At 36.9% G+C, this 20,910-nt stretch overlaps 1 protein-coding gene across 4 annotated transcripts in view; it reads left to right on the top strand.

The window, feature by feature from the left end:
• INVS (inversin) overlaps positions 1 to 20,910 on the top strand; it is an 82,731-nt gene that overhangs the window by 54,855 nt on the left and 6,966 nt on the right. For all 4 annotated transcript variants that reach the window (XM_052704136.1, XM_052704137.1, XM_052704138.1 and 1 more), the window contains 6 exons: positions 332 to 487; positions 1,944 to 2,173; positions 3,531 to 3,637; positions 6,932 to 7,144; positions 14,338 to 14,639; positions 19,156 to 19,954. In XM_052704136.1, the coding sequence (XP_052560096.1) occupies positions 332 to 487; positions 1,944 to 2,173; positions 3,531 to 3,637; positions 6,932 to 7,144; positions 14,338 to 14,639; positions 19,156 to 19,954 (1,807 nt within the window). The remainder of the gene's footprint in view (positions 1 to 331; positions 488 to 1,943; positions 2,174 to 3,530; positions 3,638 to 6,931; positions 7,145 to 14,337; positions 14,640 to 19,155; positions 19,955 to 20,910) is intronic.

The raw sequence follows: 20,910 nt of genomic DNA, 5'->3' as shown, positions 1-20,910 counted from the left end.
CTCTCAATTTTTTAAGCAAAAGCTGGTAACCTTACACAAATCATAAACATAAGCCAGTCCTGCTACTGATAAGGTTGAAATTCACATTTCTGCAAGTAAAAAACATGTCTCAGAGCTAACATTATTTTCTGCTTCCTGTGCTGTAATGCTTGTGCTTAAGGAAATGTGGTTCAAGATTTCCTATCACTCGCTATGGTTCTTCTGCTGCTTGTTTTTCAAAAGCAGCTTTTTTTAACAAAATAATCAGAATTATCTTTGAATTTGATTGTTCTATGAACCTCCAGAGCTCACAATATTGTGCACTCATTTTCCTATTGCATTTTTCTTTCAGCATTACATGCTGCTGCACTTTCTGGCCATGTCAGCACAGTGAAATTGCTGTTGGAACGCAATGCACAGGTGGATGCTTTGGATGTCATGAAACACACTCCACTTTTCCGAGCCTGTGAGATGGGACACAAAGAAGTGATACAAACACTCATTAAAGGTCAGCTGTTAAAAAATTTACAAAACTCTTTGGATTTCTCATGTTCCTTTATGTAGGGCTGTGAAATTAATAGCACTGCTGAGCAAGAATGAGAGTAGAAAATTACTCCTCTAAAAAAAAGTTGTCTGTAAGTACCCTGTGAGGAACAGTATTAGAAAATAACTAGAGGTTTTCCAGAGCATTGAGCAAAAAGACTGGCAGAGTTAAGTCTGAACTTTCAAAGCAGGGATAGTTCCTTGCACAGCTCATTTCTGTCCAAGCTTGCTCAAGTATGTTCTAATCTCTCCAACTGCCACTTCCCCCAGCAAGCCATTGTTTTGGGGGGTTTTTCTTTTTCTTTTCTTTTCTTTTTTTTTTTTTTCCTGCTTTCAATGAATAAGTTCAAATTAAGCTTTCTTCTGAGACAAAGAATTTGTAGTCATCTTTGGAAATTTTCTGACTATTTAAATTCATGTTCATCTCTAAGGTACTTATCAAAACCCAAAATCATTAATATTTTCCCGTAGTTGGTTTTTAGAAACAGTATTTTATTTGTAAATAGAAATAAGACCATGTGCATAGTTCTAAATAATTATAGAAGCTCTAAACTGCAAGGTACACAGCGAAATAGCGGTGGTAACTTAGGTGCAAAATTCTTTCATTTTAATCACACAGAAAAGTTCTGCACAGACTGGAAGCAGTCTCTCTACTTGAGATATTTACCCAATTGTTGTCTGAAGTATGTAGACTCACAAATTACACATTTTCTGTAAAATAACCTTTATTAGTGAAGGTTACTTCCCTCTGTTCTTCGCTGGACAAATTTTAATGCCTTGCTAAGCTCTTACTCTAACCCCCTGTGGGGTTTAGTTTTTATGAATACATAAGTTTGTGTGACCAGAATCTGACTTACAATTGATTAAACTTTTTTATGATATAAACAGCCATTCTTGATTGTTAATTAGAATTTAAGCAATTGTGGAGGTTTCTTTTTGTGATGAGTTTTTGCATCGTATCACACAGAAATTATCTGCATAGAAGATCTTCAGCATGCTTGGAATAAAAAAAAATAGAAAAAACTTTTTTCAAAAATCATTCTTACCTTGTGAGTATTTGATCTCCTCTGTTTTAGAGGTTTAAAAAGAGGTTATGTCTTAGTCTGATTTTCAGAAGTGATTTTGTCATTGAGAAATTTTCACTTAAAATTAATAGGCCTGAAACAAGTAACATCTAGATTTTTCAAGGCTATTTGACAGATGTGAAGTTTCCAAAGTATCAGAGAGGATGTTTAAGATTTTTTGAAGTTGCTGACCCTGACTGAAATTATCTCATTGCCATTTCAACTTGATTTAAGTAATAACATGGATGTTGCATTCTGAAGTACTTCTCTGAATTGTCAATTTGCCAAAGAAGTTATATTTGAACATAAACTTATTCTTTGCTTTCTCTTAATTCAGAAATGTGTTTGTTGTTGTAGGAGGAGCAAGAGTAGATTTGGTTGATCAAGATGGCCATTCACCCCTTCACTGGGCAGCCCTGGGAGGAAATGCTGATGTGTGCCAAATCCTGATAGAAAATAAAATCAACCCTAATGTGCAGGATTATGCAGGTAGAACACCTCTGCAGTGTGCTGCATATGGAGGTTACATCAACTGCATGGTAGTGTTACTGGAAAATAATGCAGATCCAAATATTCAGGATAAAGAGGTATGTTGTCCTTCACTGGGCAATTCATTAAGTAAGTTTAAAATAACTCTAAATGTAAAGGTCATCCTGTTTTGTGGGTCGCTGAAACATCTTCTCTGCCGATTATCGTGACAGGAGATGTATCCTGGCATAATTTTCCCTGTCTTCACTTCTAAACTCTTGAATGAAAAAATAATGGTGTAATATTCAGCATGAAATGGAGGCACATCTTTTTCCTTTATCATTTTTTGTCTTTGCCTTATCAAAGTGTGATCTTATGAGGAGTCATTTTAAGCATCTTATTTTTTAACTTGTATGGTTCCTTATTAACAATTGAGATGGGAATGTGATTTTGTAGTTTACAGTGTGTTTCTTCAGCATGTGTTAGCAAGATAGAACAAAGATATTGCAAGTGAGATTGCAGAAGAACTTCTTCAATTATTTATCTGTATACAGCTTTTCTTGATGGGAAAAAAAAAAGAACACCGGTTTGTTTAAATGTTCTTTTGTGTCATTTTTCAAACAGTAAGTGAAATTAGGAGCCAGGATAATTGTGCAACATATAACAGATTTCTTTGTTACTTGACATGATTTCTTTGAAGTCAATAGAACTCAAAGAGTCAAAATAGTTTCACGCAAACTGTTAAATTTTTCTCTAGCTATTCATTGTACGGCATGAATAATTCTAGGTAATTGAGAAGTGTTATTTATTATGGGTTCTCCTAAATACACTGCAAACATTTTCTAAATCTGCTACCAGCTTCATGTGGCATCAACTTGAACATAGGTGATGTCAGCTTCAGACCTCTTTATTTCACACAGATATTGCATCATAATCTTCAGCACTTGGAGTTCAAGATGATGCAGCTTGTTAGCGCTGAACTCAGAACTTCTTTGTGTTATTATGCGGTATCCAGTTTTCTATCTGTTTGTTAAATAGGGAGTTGAAGAAAGCAAGATGCAGGTATAGGACGTTCACTTCGTTGAAGTGAAGTACCTGTGTGTTGTTGATATTAACAGACCTTTAAGTATTCACAGTGCAGGTACCAGCCAGGAGCTGGCTGTATAGGGTTCAGCTGCTGTAGTGAGTATTGTGGGCTGGAGTCATTCTGCCTTTGTCTGAGCTGATAAGCTTTCCTCGCCGGTTTAGATGGAAGAGCTCTAATGTTGTAATGTAGTTTAAAAAGAAAAAGATATCTGATTTCATTTTTAAGTGATGTACTCTTTTATTTTAACAAGGGAGTTGTTTTAGAAGAATCAATTTGTCCTTTGTGTCCAGAAAAGCATCAAGTTACACTATGATTTCCAACTGTTATTGTGGCATTATAGAGATTGGGAATAGTGTGATCATTTCTTTTTCTCCATCTATTGTCTACAGGGAAGAACTGCTTTGCACTGGCTCTGTAACAATGGCTACCTTGATGCTATAAAGTTGCTGCTTGGTTTTGATGCTTTCCCTAATCATATGGAGAACAGCGAGGAAAGGTATTATGGTCTGAATGAGTCATTTTCTAATTTAGCAAAAATGCCACCTATTGATTCAAATGTTTGTTGTTCAGATATTTTCACAGTGTCATGATTGTCCTCGTATGTAAAAGGAATGCTATAGCTTCAGGCTTCAGTGTGAGGAGCTTTTATAATGTGAAAAATCTCTTGTTTACGTATGACATTGCAAGTTTAAACTTCAGCTTTTTGTACTTTTGAACACTGAGCTTCTGGACATTTCTGCAAGTATTTACTCATTCTACTCTGATTTGAAATATTAAGCATCTTTTTCATTTTGATGAAGTTGGCAATGGATATGTATGATGAAAAGATGAAAATGGTAGAGTAGTCTGGAGTTTCTCTTATTGGTAGGAATACAGTGAGAAGAAAGCAAATGGAAGAAATGCATTGCTACATTTTAAAATAGTGATTACAAATTACTGGTGATTAACTGTATTCTAAAAGCCTGGGTGGGTGGGGTTTTGGGGCTTTTTTTTTTTATCTTGTAATCATAAAGAGACAGTAAATTTGCACCTCTTTTCTTTGTGTTTCATTGACACATAAATAATTATTTTTTTTTTAAAGTGATTTCAGTTACGGAGTTCAAATTAATCACCTGACCATGAAGATAATGAGTGTTAGCAGAAATTCATGATGTCTTTTCAGAGTAGATGACCTCGTTGTAATCATAAATAAAATTATGATCAGTATGTCATGCAGATTTGAGTATTTCTCAATTTTAAATAATTTAAATACATTTAAGGCCCACATTTTAGAGCTAAACTGGAAAGTCCTTTCCTTACCCCAGTTAATTGTTTTCTTTCCCCATCATTTCTCTTTCATTCTCTACACCAGCTACTCAGATCACTCATGCTTTTGTGTTTATTCTCATTTTTAGTGAGAAACAAATGAAGGTGTTAAGTTGTCCCTAAGTAATGTCAATACTCTCCAGAAATTTTTTATAGAAAATTAAGCGAACAGCTGTAGTTAAATTACTCCTAAGAAGTGAAATGAAAAGACAATATTTTGCTAGAAAAATGCCATTCTTACGTTGTAGAAATGGACTAATGATACTCAACTGTTAGGAAAATGCCTTAGCTGTGATGTTACTGTAGGCATTCAGTTACTATCTATTTCGTTTACCTTTTGACATTAATGTGTGCTCGTATATATAAGCCTTGATTACTCTGGATATAACAAGCAGCATTCTGAATGGACTCTGTTAAGCACCAGTCCATGTGCAGAAAAGAACAGATCTTCAATATTTCTGGATGAATCAGTCTGTAAATATAATTTTCCTAAAATATACGTGTTATATGGAAAACTTGTGCAATTGCCTCTTAGTAGACATCTACAAAACTGTATTTTGTTGATAAAACCTTGTGTTATTATTAGGACAGTAGAAGTTTGGAAAATAGAAAAAAGTGTCAAGTGAATATTTTCAGAAGAGAGTAAAATGACCTTGTGGATATGGTTCATCTGTAATTGGATGTAAATGCTTTTCTACTGAATTATAGTTTCACAAAGTGGTATTTTTTTTCCTGATATATCTATACAAGGGTGCTGTTCTTGCTCATGTAGAGTGCAATATGAGATACTAGTTCAAAATTCAAACCCAGCACTTAAAATTTGTCAAAAGATGGAGCTAGAATTGCATCTAAGATTTTAAGTTGCCCAGTTGCTTGCAGATGAGTGACTAATTGTTGGTGTGAGGGGTAGTAGGTTTGCTGTTTTTTGCAGGATTTGATAATCCAGCTGTATGTCATGAGTGCATCAAGTAATGCTAAGTTAGCTGCTGCTTGACCACCTTCGTGCTAGATTACATGTTACAGCTGTTGGGTGGTGTCTTCCGTGTGTGTTTTGCTATGAAGCCAGCTTGATTCAAAAGCTAACTGGTTTAAATAACCAATGGAAAAGAGAATTGTTAATAGGCTTTGGATTGACACAAGCAGTGGGTGGTTGTGGTAATAATATACATAAGCAGCATGGGTAGTGTCTGATTATACAAACCCCTATTTGGATTTAAGTGTTTTGTTTGTTTTTTTTTTTAATTTCTGAAGGTAGCTTGAGTGGGGTCAGATAATCCACGTTTAAGAATATGAGTCTGCATGAGTGCAATCCATAATACACTGCATCGTTTTGGTACATGCATATTCACAGCATTAAGTTTACTCCATTATCTCTTGTACACGTTAACTAAAATATTCAAAGCTAGCTATACTTTAAAAATGTCACTTTCTGAAATGAGGTTCTTTCTGAAGTATCCATTCTTGGGTTATCAAAAATCCGTAGCTATTTAAATGCTATCAACACACCTTGACATACAGATTTTCATGTTATGTCATTGTCTTTATTCCCGCAGACACTTCAGTTCAGATACTGTTAATCCTTCCATCAAATCATTGCTGTGTGGCAAGTCCAATTGTGCTCTTTCTGTCTGTTTTTCTTTGCTTACCAGCATTGTGTCCTTGCAAGTTACCATCAAGAAGAGCCCTAATTTTCTCAATCACATGCATTGACACTTACTGTTTGAAAGCCTTGCATTATATGGTCTTGATTATGGTTTGTGACTGATAATTATCCACCACAAAATGTCTTTGCCTAATGCTTCAGTGTTGGAGAGGGGGACAGGCACCTTTTGCACTTATCCAGTCAATGGAAATTTGGGGAATTTTTATCCAGAAATGCTTAGGCAGGTTTGACACTATTTAAAAGCAAAGACATTTAATATTTTTATCACACATGTTGATTTGAAGGCAGGCTTGCCAAACGAGTACTTTTTAAAAAATGTTGTCCATTAAAGTAGGTTTAATAGTGTTCCTTGGTCAGCTACACTGTCCTCAGTCGTCGTTGTAGAAGCCAAGCTAGATGTGACAGTAAATTCTCAGAACTTAAATGGATACATAAATAATGCAAAGTATGTTTTGTTCTGCTTTTTACTTAGGTAGTATCTCAACATATGAACCTTACTAACTTCTTTGTTTGCTTAAAACAGTTAATAATAACATGAGTGGGACTTTGGACTACTGCACTTAGTATTGTTTGACCCCCTCTATGTTAGGCAATTAAAATAAGCTTTAAACATGATCAGGGTGGGCACCATGAGCAAGACAGGAGAATAATATTTAAAATAAGAGCAGTGGTCTTCTGAAAAAAGTACTTCAGCAATTTTCAGTCTAGAAGTTGCCTTATTACGAAAGCAACACGAATCTCATAATGTCAATGCACATTATGATTAGGAATCCAATTCATTGTTAATTATTGTCTTCTTTTTTTCTTTTCTTTTTTTTTAAGATACACTCCACTTGATTATGCCTTGCTTGGTGAACACCATGAAGTGATTCAGTTCATGTTAGAACATGGAGCTCTCTCTATAGCTGCCATACAGGACATTGCTGCTTTCAAAATTCAGGCTGTTTATAAAGGATATAAAGTTAGAAAGGCTTTTCAGGAGAGGAAGAATCTTTTAATGAAACATGAACAACTGAGAAAAGATGCTGCTGCCAAGTAAGTCTGAAACTCAAAATCTATTCTAGCAAATAGACATTTGCCATAAGTTTCTATATGCATGTGTGTGATTTTATCTATTACTGATCATCACTTATTGTGCTTATTGTAAGATTCATGAAACTTGCAAGCATCTAATGGAATTTTTTTTTTATAATGCTACGTATGAAAACCGTTTTCCAGATAATCCCACATTAAATAGCAATCTTTATATAATGTGCATGAACAAGGCAAAAATACTAAAGACTGGAAAACCAGCATATTAGCATCATTAATCTTTAACTGATAATAAGTTTTAGAAAACATTTATCACTCTGGAGTAATGAAAATAATCATTGGCCTCACGAGTCTTTGATAAAAGTTTTGAAAATAAATTAATAAGTAGATGAAGAAGATAAATTAGGTACTTGGAAAGCCTGATTAAATAAGGCTTAACTGTTTCATGTGGGAGGCTGAGCTTTTCTAGAAAACTGAACTCCTTCCAGGTTTTATTTGCAACTTCTGTCTTGGCAGTATAATACACTCCAGTGAGATTTTCTGCACTTGAATTAGACTGTTATCGTGAAATCATTATATTAGATTATAAATAACTACCATATGCAATTCAGACAGTTGCTTTTAAGATGTGTCAATTCTGATTGAACTGGAGTAGCAAAAGGACAAAATTCTAAAATGCAGAAAAACATAATTGACCATCAAAATATAAAAGGTTAATCTTTATCCTTAAAATTCACCATATAAAAAGAACAAATTAGCACACAGGTTCTCTTAAAGAGATTTGATTCTGGAATAAAAGTATGAATCAGAAAATATTTGTAGTAATTTTGGTGTAATATTTCTACAAAATATTTTATAAAGAGAGTTCATATTAATGGATAGACACTAATCATTGAACACAGAGGATTTTTTCTTACTTCTGTGTATCTTAGGCAAAATCAGCTGCAGAGTGCTATATTTCAAATTAATTAGCTTGGTGCTCTGTATATATGGCCAATCTGACCTTCATTGGGTTTGAGTGCTGCTACAATATTGGTTACAGCTGATTAATGCCCATTAAGAATCCAAGCTAGAACTACTAGTTAACTAATCTCTTGCTCACATCTTTAGATCCTGAAGTTGTAACTTGCAGCCCTCCTACTATTGCATTTTCTGAAGTCAGGATAAGTCAGAAGTTTGGAGAATCTGTCTTTGAAAATATCCTTAATATCTTATGTATTTCTTCAATTTTGAGAACTCTGCTTCTTGCTGTGTGATCACAACTGACTTTACCAAGTTGGAGTAGTTTTACTCTCTGCGATGACAGTCATTTTTAGAAGTATCTGTGATACCCCATCCGACACATTAAACAAGAAGGGTTTGCCTGATGGAAATTTGGGAATTTTTTGTCATTGTTTCCTTTTGTGAGTTTCTAATGTACTTTCTGAAGCTTACTAAGCTGTTGTTGATTTGTTTGAAAAGAATAGAAATAAAGTTTGTGTACCAAATACCATAAAAACAGAATTAAAATATAATTGGAGTGTACAAGCAAATCAAGTTGTCACATAACAAATCTTATTTAATTGCAATTTTATGATCTGTAATAAACTGGAGGGGATATTATGTTGTCATCATTCTGCATACCCATCTGTGCATTCCACAGTTAAACTTGGCCAGGGCGTTGTTACATACAAACAAATAATATCCCTATTCATGTTTAAAAATCTGCTCTCCAGATAAAAGTAGACATTATGTGCAAATCCAGAATGATGATGAATGCCTAGATTGAAAAAAAAAAACAACCCACAAAACAAAACCAACAAAAAATAGCCTGCTTCAGAGACATACTGCATGGCTAAGCAGAGAAGCTGTGACAGAATTTAGATGTAAAAAGGCAGTATGCCAGAGGTGCAGCCAGGGACAATCTACAAAGGAGGAGCTTAGCATCAGTTGAGTACACAGGTATGGCATCAGGAAAGATAAAACTCAAAGTTGAGATTAAAAGGAATAGCCCAGACAAAGAGCTGAGCTTCTGCCTTTACAATGATAGTAAGAGGCTTAGCAAGGAGAATGTGGGCCCATTGCTGAATGGCATGTGTGATTTGGTGAGAGCAGGCACAGAAGAGATGGAGATGCTCAGTGCCTTCTTGTCCGCAGTCTTCCCCAAGGTCTCCCAAGACCCCTGTGCTTAGAGAATGGTTCAAGAAGGAGAGCTGCCAGAAATGAATAGGGACTAAGTCAGGGATTGCTTAAGAGAACTCAACCTAGACAAGTCCATGGGACCAGATGAGCTACATTTAAGTGTGCTGAGAGAGCTGACTGGTGTTCTTAAAAGACCACTATCAAGCATCTTGGAAAGGTCACAGAAATCAGGAAAATTTCCACAGTGATGGGAAGAAAATAAACGTATGGAATTTCTACAAGAGCCAGAAGAACAATCTGGGGAACTACTTGGCCTCACGTTAGTCCCTAGGAAATACATAACAGACAGAAGCTGAGATGATGAGATTTTGACAGAAAATATGGACTAAGTTTTTCATCATAAGTCAAGATTCCATCAACAGTCAAGCAATGGAACAGGTTGCTCAAACAGAGGATGCAGTTTCCATTCTTAAAGATTTTCAAGGTCTGACTGCATACATCTCTGAAGATCCTCATCTTACCTCACAGCTGGCCTTTATTTGAGCAGAATGTTGGTCTTCATGTTTCTTGAGATCCCTTCCAACATGTATTCCATACTGTATAGAGAACATGCCAGGAGTGAAACATTGCTTCGGCAGAATAGCACAGAAGTGAGCTAGGAAGGACATATTTCAAAACCAAAAATTTCAGTCTACACAGGGGTAAGATGTTGGACTTTTTAACCTTTTTCAGAAAGAGGCTTTTGTTTTAGAAAACAGTCTTAGAGTTTGTCTTTAATTAGAGAAGAGTTTAGTCGTATGAAGTAATACAGTTTAGTCATAAAGAGTTTAAATCATGTTCAGAAGAAACCATTTCCAGCATATTGAGGTCTGAAAGAGCTTCAGAATTCATTCATCACTTGTTCATCTTCCTTCTGAATTTCTCAGAATAAGTTCCTGAACCTTTACTTCTCTGTTTTAACAAAGACTTCTGGATTTGATTCCAGCCACTTGCTAGCAACTGCTTGAGACTAAGAATATGAATAGGAACTTGGATGAAAGTGAATAAGAGTAAGTAAGTAATATATAAGAAGAGAAGAACATCAAGAAAACAAAACAGTCAATTCAATAACTTTCAGTAAAATGAGAAGAATTTTCCAAGGGGCAAGAGAATGCAAGCAGATTGAGATTCATCAGAAAACTGGTGGCAAGGCTGCACGCTGGGCAAAGAGAGAAAATAATGAGCTTTTCAGCAAGGGAAAGCACATACTGGAAAGTTGATGCCATTGCTAAAAAAGAGGGATGGAGATAACATACAGTGATACAATTAAAATGAAACACAAAAGAAGAGCAACTAGTAAGAGATGTGGTATATCACAAGAAACGATTGTAAGCATATGCGTAGTAAAAGGAGGAAAAAAGTATTGATCCATAGGTGATACTCAGAAGACTGAAGTGTTTGTTTTGCTTGTTTCAGTCTTCATTAGATGTCAAATGATGTTCAATAGCAGATGAAATTCACACTAGAAACAGAAGGCAGAGAAGCAGGCTAAAATACTAAAAGAACAGTTCAGAGAGTAAGTGGATGAATTAGATGATTTCAGATCATTTTAGCCTGATAAAGTTCATCCTGTGCTATTTAGGAAACTAGCTGAAATAATCTTAAAATTGTTGCCTTTAAAATCTGTGTGGAACTTGCTGGGCTACAGTATGTGTGAGATTAGCAGAATGCCTGCTTTGTCAAAGAGCGAAAGAATCGCAGGATTATCAAGATTGGAATGGAGCTCTTCAGATCATATAGTCTATCCCCTCCACTGTTCAAACAGAGTCAGCTAGCCCAGGTTGCCCCAGGACCTGTCCTGTCTGGTTTTTAATACCTCTGCAAACAAAGGCTCCACAGTCTCTCTGGGCAATCTGTTCTCTGAATCTTGTCTTCTCCAGGCTGAGCACTCCCTACTCTCTCAGCTTCTTCTCATGAAAGATGTTTCAGTCCCTTGAGCGTCTCTGCGTTCTTTTCCAGGACTCATTTCAGTAACTCCATACCTTTCTTGTACAGGAATTAAGTAATTGTGTTATTTCTGTGTGTCAGAAACATAACAAAACAAAAATTAATAGCAGTCTTGACTTTGCTAAAACAAATTGTATCGATTCAATGAGATTTCCTTTTGTACCAATAACAACAAATTTTGTGGCCATGGAGAAATAGTAGCTGCCGTTAAAATTTGCCTGAAGTTTTCATACATTTCGTTAGTAAATCAGGGCAATGTAACTTGAATTAAACCTTGATTATGTGGTGAAAAACTGCTTAGAAGAACATACGCAGTGTAGTTCATAATGGTTCAACCTTAAACTGGAAGTATATATTGATTAGAATCTCATACAGTGCAGTATTTTAACTTACGAATTAAAATGTTAGATTTGTAAATAGTACCAAGATGCAGAAGACTGCAAATATGCTGAATTCTAATTTAGAATGTGTTAATGTAGATGAGAAATAACTGAGTGAACAGTAGGAGGTCAGGTAAGGACAAATGCACAGCTCTACACATTGTTTTTAAAACACACAAGACCATGTTAACAAGAGACAGCTATTTATACAACAGGAAATATAACTCCTTGGTCAAGATAAAGCCTCAGCTGGGGTAGAATCACAGCTGATGATGTATATCTGCAGTTGTGTTTTTTAAAGTAACAGCTTCTGCAAGGATAACTCTATCCGTATGTTCTCTGGGCATATCAACATGCTCTAAACTTTAAATGTCCTCCACAGAGTAGATAGATCAAAGCATTGTTAACAGAATAGAAATGATTGAATTCATTTTAGCAGAATTAAAAAATCAAAGCATCTCTGTGTCTTCACAAATGCTTAAGGCTGAAACTGTTCCTTTGCAGATGCCAAAACCTTAATTTCTGCTCTGTCACTTTTTGCAATGCAATACAAATTTATGACTCCTAAGGACAGAATTCTGTTGCAATTAATGTGGACAATTTTAGTATATTATCACTGTAGCTGTAGTTGTCTAACTTTAGAGTCCAAGTTTGGATCCTGATGAGTTACTGGACCTTCCTGAGAATAAATGAGAGCTGTGAAGTTAGAAACTTGTGTGCTTCCCTTACCTGCTAATGAAACTTAGTCTCTTAACTTAGGCAATAATAAAACTTGAAAATTTTATTTTTTATAATATATTTTACTGTAAAACAAACTGAATTTCTCATTAACTAAAGCACACCCCTTGGGGAGGTTTGTAAGTATTCAGATAACTATTAATCAGCTAAGCTCAATGTTGATGAGCACGGTGGTATATGGGTTGGGAGGTTTGAAATCCCTTCCTTTTATTATTTCATCAGTTTCATCTGAAAAATTAGCACCCCTTAAAAAAAAACCAACAAACAACCTTTTACTTCTCGATTTCTGTTCTGTGGCATTCCAATAACTTTACAACTGGTTTGTTGCTGATGCTGTTTTGAGTTAATCTGCTATTCCCAGAGTGCGGGCCACTCTGGCTTCCTTCTGTATCACAGCCTTGGCTCACATTTTCTGTCACCCTAAATGGAGGGTACTGGTAATAGATGGCTTGGTTGTTGCGAGGAAAACAAAAATGGCTGTTTTGTGAATACTGAGATCTGATTTATCAGATCTAATGGCAATGAGATCCATACTGTACACAAGGCAGACATCCCCACATGGCCTATTTGCGGAATGCCGATATTATTTGAAACTAACCACTTTTTTCTGTGCCGTGGGGAATACTGAACCTCAGACTGCCAGGAGTGTATTTTTTAGATCAATTAACAGCTTTTCAGGTACAAAGTTCAATCAGTTTCTTCTGCAGCGAGAACTTGATAAGATAGTACTGACAGATAAAGTTAAGGCTTCTCCCTGGCATATCACACTGAAATGACATACACTGGCATTGATACGACTCACAGGAACTGAGGATGGCATGCTGCATAACTAACCTGTCATATGCTGTGCTGTGAGCTAATGTGTCAATAGTCTGCAAACTGTTGTAGCATTGGAAGCAAGTTAAAATATCAGGCAGCTACATGATACGACATTTACCAGCTGTCTGTTCCAACAGGAAAAGTGTCACTTCATCTTATAACCAGTGCTTAATTTATAAAAACAAGTTCAGTGGTAGGTAGCTATGTAGTGCTTGCTGCCTGTTATTGGGTTTATTCTGCTTTGCAGGAAAAAGATTGAAAAAGCTAAAGTGTAATGACGTTCCATTGCATTTCAAAATAGGCTGCAAAACATTATTGAACAGATGTGCCTTTCCCATCCTTGTCCAAAATCCTCTTTTATATCTACACTATTTAAGAGATACATGACTACTTTCATTTTTGGAAACCAAACACCACAGTTGTGAGAGTAAAATATCTGCACAAAATTTTTTAATTCGCTTCTCATATTTTCAGTTTTTATCATTTGTGTAGTGCACAATCCATTTGTGTAAAATAAGTTCTTTAATTATGTATCAATGATAAACATACAACAGCAAGTTAGTAGCATACCTAGTTTGAGTTGGTTTGTAATTGTATTGAGTACAACATAGAATCAATACGGATGACAAGTCCTCTATGAAATGTTCTGACTTTCAGATAAATACAGTTCATTGCATTTTTACCTGTATTAGAGCGTGGTTCATTACTAATTCAAACCATCCTTATTAGCATCATTTTTCTTGTCTTTGGATGGCTTTTTCAAGTATTTTCGTTGGTATTCTTTTCTGTGGTTTAAAATAAAAGAGGAACTGCTTTTCTCTTTAAAAAAGTCAAAAGGATCTTTTTTTTTCCTAACAAAAACCAAATTTATGTCGTTTTAAACTAGGGAGTGTTTTAAATTTCAACTGCTGCAAAACGAACAAGAAACTGCCTACTAAGGACATAACCTTCATTAAACTCAAGCTAAAAGTCAGTTGCTATTTTGGATCAAGCTAAGACACTTCCATGTAACCAATAACCATTTCTCACAAAAAAGACACACAGCATTTCATTGTGGCTGTGTCAGGTTTCTAGAGATGATTGTCTACAAGTTAGGTACGTGCTCCCAAGATTTTGTCTTTGAAATTCTTATGGTGTTTACTATAATTACAGGAAACGTGAAGAAGAAAGTAAAAGAAAAGAAGCCAGCCTACAGAAGGGAATGCAGAATGTGGAGCAAAATAAGTTTCGAGTACAACCGAGCGCAGCAGATCGAGAGAAGACTTCCAGCACATTGCAGTCATCTAATAAACAAATTGATCTACAGAATAAGAGACCTCTCTCTGTCAAGGCTTCTCAAATTCAACTAGGGAGAAACAGTAGAGGTTCCCCTAAGGCTTGTCGCAGCAAAGGGTCACCAAAGGAGAGCCGCCTGTCTTCAGAGCCACAGAGCGAAGGTCATAACATCAGGCAAGGTTTGTAATCATTGATAGTTGGTGTGATAGTTGTGTGTCTTTTTGGACGTGTCTGGGGAGGTTTTGTGTGTAGAACATGTTTTACTCTTTTGTATTAATTGTTCTTTCATTATTTAAACAATTTATATAGGATGAAGCTAGGCATGGATTCTTTTTTTTTGCATGTGTTCAGTCATCTTGGGTAGTCAGAGACGTCGGTATGCACAGTGACTGTAACAGTACCTGAAATACATGAGAACGGGATGTCAGGAGATGTTCTGGCTATTAGCCTCATTGTTTAGGAAAAAAGAGAGCAAAGATATTTGATGTATCTGTAGGATTCTTGAAGGATTCTTAATAGAGAATTGTAACTCATTTAAAAACAGATGGGGGTAGAATTTCTTCAAAGGCAGCTCTCTAGCGTACAGAAGGCAGCTTTGTTCTCCATGGCAGATTTCTCCTATGATTTGCCTCCAGAGTTGTCTTTTTGAGAGCGTACTAGGATATTCTTTGAGAAATGAAGCTGTTCATTGAAATGTGTCCGACTTCTTTATGTTACTTTATTTGCCCTGGTACAGTACACTCTTTTACTATTTCTATAAATACATCCTCACTTTATGATAATTTCTTGACCATTCCTGTATTAGTTTCACAAGATACACACTTTAGCAATGTTTCAATCCGTTCTGACTGCAACCAGTTATAGCAAAATTGGCCATGTTAAAGCATCTCTGCTGTCATTAGAAGTTGGATAAGTTGTTTGTTTAAGCTAAGCTGCAGGAACTCCTTTTCAGGCATAAAATTACTGCTACTTGGAATTTCACTGTAATCCAAAGGAAAAGAAAGTCAAAGAGCCTTTCCTGGATTTATTTTCCTTTTACATGGAAATGTCTTAATGAACAGAACACTTGTCTGTGTTGTAATAAAGGCAGACATCTGTCTTATCCTAATATATTCTTTAAGAACTTTAAATATCATTATTATGGTAAAGATGATAGAGATGTTAAAAATGCTAGCAAGCTTTATCCGTGTACTTATGAAACAACAACGTAGTAAAACCAGATTTGCAAAGGAAAACACTTGAAATTAGGAGTAATCGGAAATGGTGGTTATCAAAGAAAAATGAATAGTTATAATGGACATAATGAGGAGAAATTGATAACTGAGGAGATGAAACAGGAGAAAGAAAGGGTTCTGGAGGGTTAGAGTGAGGGGAAAAGAGAAAAAGAAAGATGGAGAAATTATAAAGGAAGAATGAACAGCTTTTTCTTTTACTGACTCCAATATCCATTCTTTGCTGAAATTTTCCATTGCTTTTACCAATTGAAACTACGTTTCATCAGTCAGACTCCCAGCATTTATTGGAACAAATACAGTGCTGGAGTGAAGTGATGGCCTGAAGGTAGAAGAAGTATGTAGGATACATGAAGTATAAGGTCAAAGAGACTTCAGAGATCAGGATAGAACTTGCCAGATCTCCTGCATAGGATTCTTACAGTGTTACTTATGTTTGAAAAAAGCACATTTGTGTTCAGCTGTATACATGACTTTTCCCATATACCTGGGGAGTTCAAACCAGCAGTAAATGCCAGTAGCTCATAGCTTGAACTTTTGCTTTAAAGGCTTCCCTGAGGTTGGAGATTTCCTGAAGTAGCTATGCCAGAATAATTTTTCCATGTTGATGATTTATAAGTAAATTTTTAGCTAACATGGGCCATTGTCTGGAGATTTTCTGGTTTTAATTATTTATTTATTCTTATATATTCTTTTATGTATATATATATATATATATATATATATATATATATATATAAAAAAAGAAGAACATAATTTCTCCAGAGGTAGAGTTACGATTTTCTTCACCATTTTACATTGTCTTCCCTGTGACAATGTGGAGCACAATGAGAACAGAAATCTTGACACAAGGTTCCTCTGAAAATGCATGGTAACGTGTCTACTTATGCAGTGAGAACAGGTTCAGGTTATAAAGAAAGCTCCTTCAGAGTCCAGTCAAAAACGTCTGTGTTTGAAATGGAGTGCTGTGCTGTGTTTACTTGAATATGGTTACTCACTGATGCCAGTGAAGTTGATGCAGTAAGAATCGACTCATGAAGTTTTTTACCTGCTTTTCATGAGGTGTCACAGTCAATCCTCTTGTGGTAAAAAAAAAAAAAACACTTCAATGGACTTCACTGGAAATTTTAGTGGAATTAAATATAAACTTAGATCCTGTGGGCTGGCACTTTGGAAAGCTCTTCAGCAGCTGAAGCTGAATGTTTTGCACTTACTCACAGAATGTGAAAGCTGTAGTTTACATGGTGCCTCTGTTCTGGTCCATTCTCCTCTCCATTCTGAAATCTTTCCGATGTGCGTTATCTCATTTGCAGCTGCAGTTTCCTTAATTGTAAGTAATTTTTCTAGCTCTGTGCTCAACGCTGTTTCTTTGCATCTATGAAAGAAAGTTTATTTCAACCTCAGAAGGTGATCTAGAATTCTTAAATGATCTTCTCATCTCACTTCTACAGTGAGCCAGTTGTTCAGACTGGGAAGTTTTGCACACACTTCTTTAATGACTTACATGTTCTAGGGATGAAATAAAAGTGAGAATTCTACATCCCACATTTACAAATCAGGTAGCAATTTTGGGTGAGTTAAGAATGACAAAGGCTGTGTTCTTTTTTCCTCACAACTGTAAAGACTGACTTTTTGAAAGATCAAAACAGTGCTGTGACAGTGCTGGGAATTTCATACACGTGAACTGAATGTCAGCCCTTTACTGCTCTTATTGATGGTACTGGTAATTTTGTACTTGGCTTCATTGGGAGTGGAATTATGCCCTAAGAAATTTGGTTGTTAAAAGGCACTTTTTTCAAATTGTAGTAGCACGTTTTTTAAATCATCTCTTCCACTGTTGTAGTGAGAGAGGGGGAATTTACTTCTACACTCTGGAAGTTGAGGAAAAAACAGGATTAAATGAGGTAATAATTGCTTGAACAAATAATAGATTAAAACAGATCATACAGTAGTGTTTTTCTCCCTGTCTTACAACATATACAGGGCTATAAGACAATCTTTATATAAGTTAGAATAGCCTCTCTGGCCATATAGTCCTGTCACCATGATAAATCTTCCCTGTCAGAGGCATCAATGATAATAATCCTGAGTTCTTTCTGTATAAACTGTTATTCTGCTACATTCAGCTACCCAGACGAGAGTGTACTGAAAAGATGTTAAAGTGAGGATAAGTATAGCATGGTTTTACCAGGTTTTGTTTAATCCAGGCATTTACACTCTAGTCTGGCTGCCACATCATTCTCACAAGAGTGTTTGGAAGCAATAATCATACCTGATTAACTTCCCTATTGTGGCCTTGGAAACTGGGAAAAGAAGTCTTGCAATAAGGGAAAAATGGGAAGGACTTCAAAGTTTCATTTAGGAAATCAAGGGAAGTAATGACAGCCAAGCCCTCAGGATTTCCTGAGTCAGTTACACTGTCATGATGTGCTGGGATACAAGGTGGATAGGGCAGAAGGTCAGCAAATAGGCTGGAAACAATGACAGTCTGTTAGGGTGTTGTCACTGGAACTAGCAGGTGTGTTATTGCAGCTGCATTCTTTTGCCATGTGGTGAGCTTATGTCTGTGGAGAAGACCACTTTATTCAGGAAGGTAAATTCCTCTCTGAACTTTGTTAGGGATCTAATTCAAATTTGGTGCAGGAGAGAGAGATGTGTGCAACGGTACGCAAGTTTGAGATGTTAATCAGGTAATGATTACTTGCAGCCTGGAATGCCAGCTGTGTTCTGGGCTGCCTTAAAAAAGGAGTGGCCAGCAGGGAGAGGGAGGTGATTGACTCCCTCTGCTCAGCTCTTTCGAGGCACCATCTGCAGCACTGTGTCCAGCCCTGGGGCCCCCAGTACAGGAAGGACGTGGAGCTCTGGGACCAGGTCCAGAGGAGGGCCACTAAGATCATCAGAGGGCTGGAGCACCACTCCTACGAGGAAAGGTTGAGGGAACTGGGCTTGTTTAGCTTGGAGAAGAGAAGGCTCCTGTTTGAAGGCTCCGGTACTTAAAGGGAGCCTACAAACAGGAGGAGGAATGGCTTTTTATGAGGGTGAATCATGATAGGACAAGGGGAGATGGCTTTAAACTGAGACAGGTTAGATATTAGGAGGTTTGGGTTAGATATTAGGAGGAAGTTTTTCACACAGAGGGTGGTGACACACTGGAACAGGTTGCCCCAGGAGGCTGTGGATGCCCCATCCCTGGAGGCATTCAAGGCCAGGCTGGATGTGGCTCTGGGCAGCCTGGTCTGCTGGTTGGTGACCCTGCACATAGCAGGGGGGCTGAAACTCGATGATCATTGTGGCCCTTTTCAACCCAGGCCATTCTATGATTCTATTACCTTTCCTGATTCTTCCTGCTACTACTTTTTTCTTCAAGTGTGCCTCAAAGGTGCGTGAGCAAAAGAATGTTAGAATAATAAACTGTTTTGCTGGATCAGAGACTGAATGTTTGTTTCCATTTCTCTGTTTAAAGAATTATTGAGAAAGCACACCAAAAGCAAGCCAAGTTGTGTCCATTTCCATTGCGGCAAAGCAAAAGAGGTAATGAAAATTGAAGCAAAACATCAGGTTGCAGCTGCTACAGAACTGCATGGAGAAAAGCACAAAGAGCACGCTTTGGAGGCAAATAGTGCTCGTGGTAACAGAAGGCATGCTCCTGCTTGTGGGACTGCTGGTGCTGGGGAAAAAACAAGAGATCAAAGTCGGTCTTCATCTGGTAACAGGGGCCACTGTGAAGGAACTTCAGTGGTCATGTGCAATGTCAGTTGTGCTGGTGGAATTGCAAGAAATTCAAAGCGGTGTGAAGCCATTCCAAAAGGCAAAAGGCATCAGCAGAAATCCAGACATAAAGAGGTGAATGATGAGAGATGTTCACCGGCTGGCTCAAGTAGACCGGGGAGTGCCAAAGCAGTATTTGTAAACACCAGAAATGCCGCTGTTAGTGCTATAGGAGATGCTAACAATGTGGGAGATAACGAATTAGTAAAAAAGACCTCCTCATTATTGTCTGCTGAGACCGAATCTACAGGAACTGGGCCAAGAAATCCAGCAGTGTGTTCTGCTCCTGATGACAGCTTGAACTTGGAAAAAACAAGTGAAGTTGGATCCAGGAACGCAGATGACCAACTATGTTCTGTTGCGTGGCAAAGTACAAATATTGAACTGATCCCTTTAGAGATTCGGATGCAAATCATAGAAAAAGAACGAACAAGAAAAGAGCTATTTCGGAAAAAAAACTACGCTGCTACAGTTATACAGAGGACATGGAGAAGGTAAGGCTACTATTTCAGTAGCTAGAGATGAGACACACTTAGATGTGAACTGCGGTGTACATCAGCAGCGTGCTTTGTTTGGTCCCTTTGCTTATAGCAGTAACTGTGATAAATCAGGAATGTAATAATCTTTCACCCACCAGATGGAAGTATGCTCCAGTTGCCTAGACTGACATCAGTGAGTTCATAAAAAGAACACAGTGATGACTTTCAATAATTGGTGAAGTTATTAAACTTCTGTTCCAAGCATTCTTTATAGAGTGCTGATCAACACTCACCTGAGGCCAGAGTTACTGCACTCATGCTCAGTAGCAAACATGTAGGAATGTAATTTTCTTCCAGCAGTTTTTTGTTACTGGATCCTCCACCATCATTTACTGGGACACCTGAAATTGTGTTGTATTGTATTCTAACCTAATGGATCAAGCAAATCGTTTGGTTGCTCCAGCTTTCTGACTTATCAATCTAAATATTGCTCATTACAGTACAGTCATATTCCAGCTTATCTCTTCATTGTTGTTGATATGGTAAAAGTGCACTTGACTTTTCTAAGTATATTCCTATTCCAGTGGAAAGCTGACATTTTGGAGAATGCTATTTTTAATTCATTTTTGAGCCTTGTGTGTGAAAATTATGACTTTTTTGTACAATAGCACTGTACATAGCACTTCTGTACTCCTGTAATCTTTGGTCTCCAGTTGCTATTTATGACACACTCCTTATACCTACACTCAACTGCAAAGCAATCCCTTTTTCTTCCCCAGTAATCCAGTACTCCTGCCATCACCCTCAAATTTTCCATCCATTGTTTTTTGACTTCTTTTCTAATTGGGAACCGGAATTCTTGTCTTGTTTTCAGATCCATTTTGATCCCAGAAGCTGAATTAAGTCAGGAGTAGATGAGGGGAGTACATCCATTCATGATACTGTTGCTTCTGGTGATTATGCTGTTCTCA

The sequence above is a fragment of the Tympanuchus pallidicinctus genome, unplaced genomic scaffold (genome assembly GCF_026119805.1).
Source record: "Tympanuchus pallidicinctus isolate F22 unplaced genomic scaffold, pur_lepc_1.0 scaffold5, whole genome shotgun sequence".
Classification (NCBI taxonomy): Eukaryota; Metazoa; Chordata; class Aves; order Galliformes; family Phasianidae; genus Tympanuchus; species Tympanuchus pallidicinctus.
The sequence above is the reverse complement of the archived record's forward strand: the minus strand, read 5'-3'. Positions and strand labels throughout refer to the sequence as shown.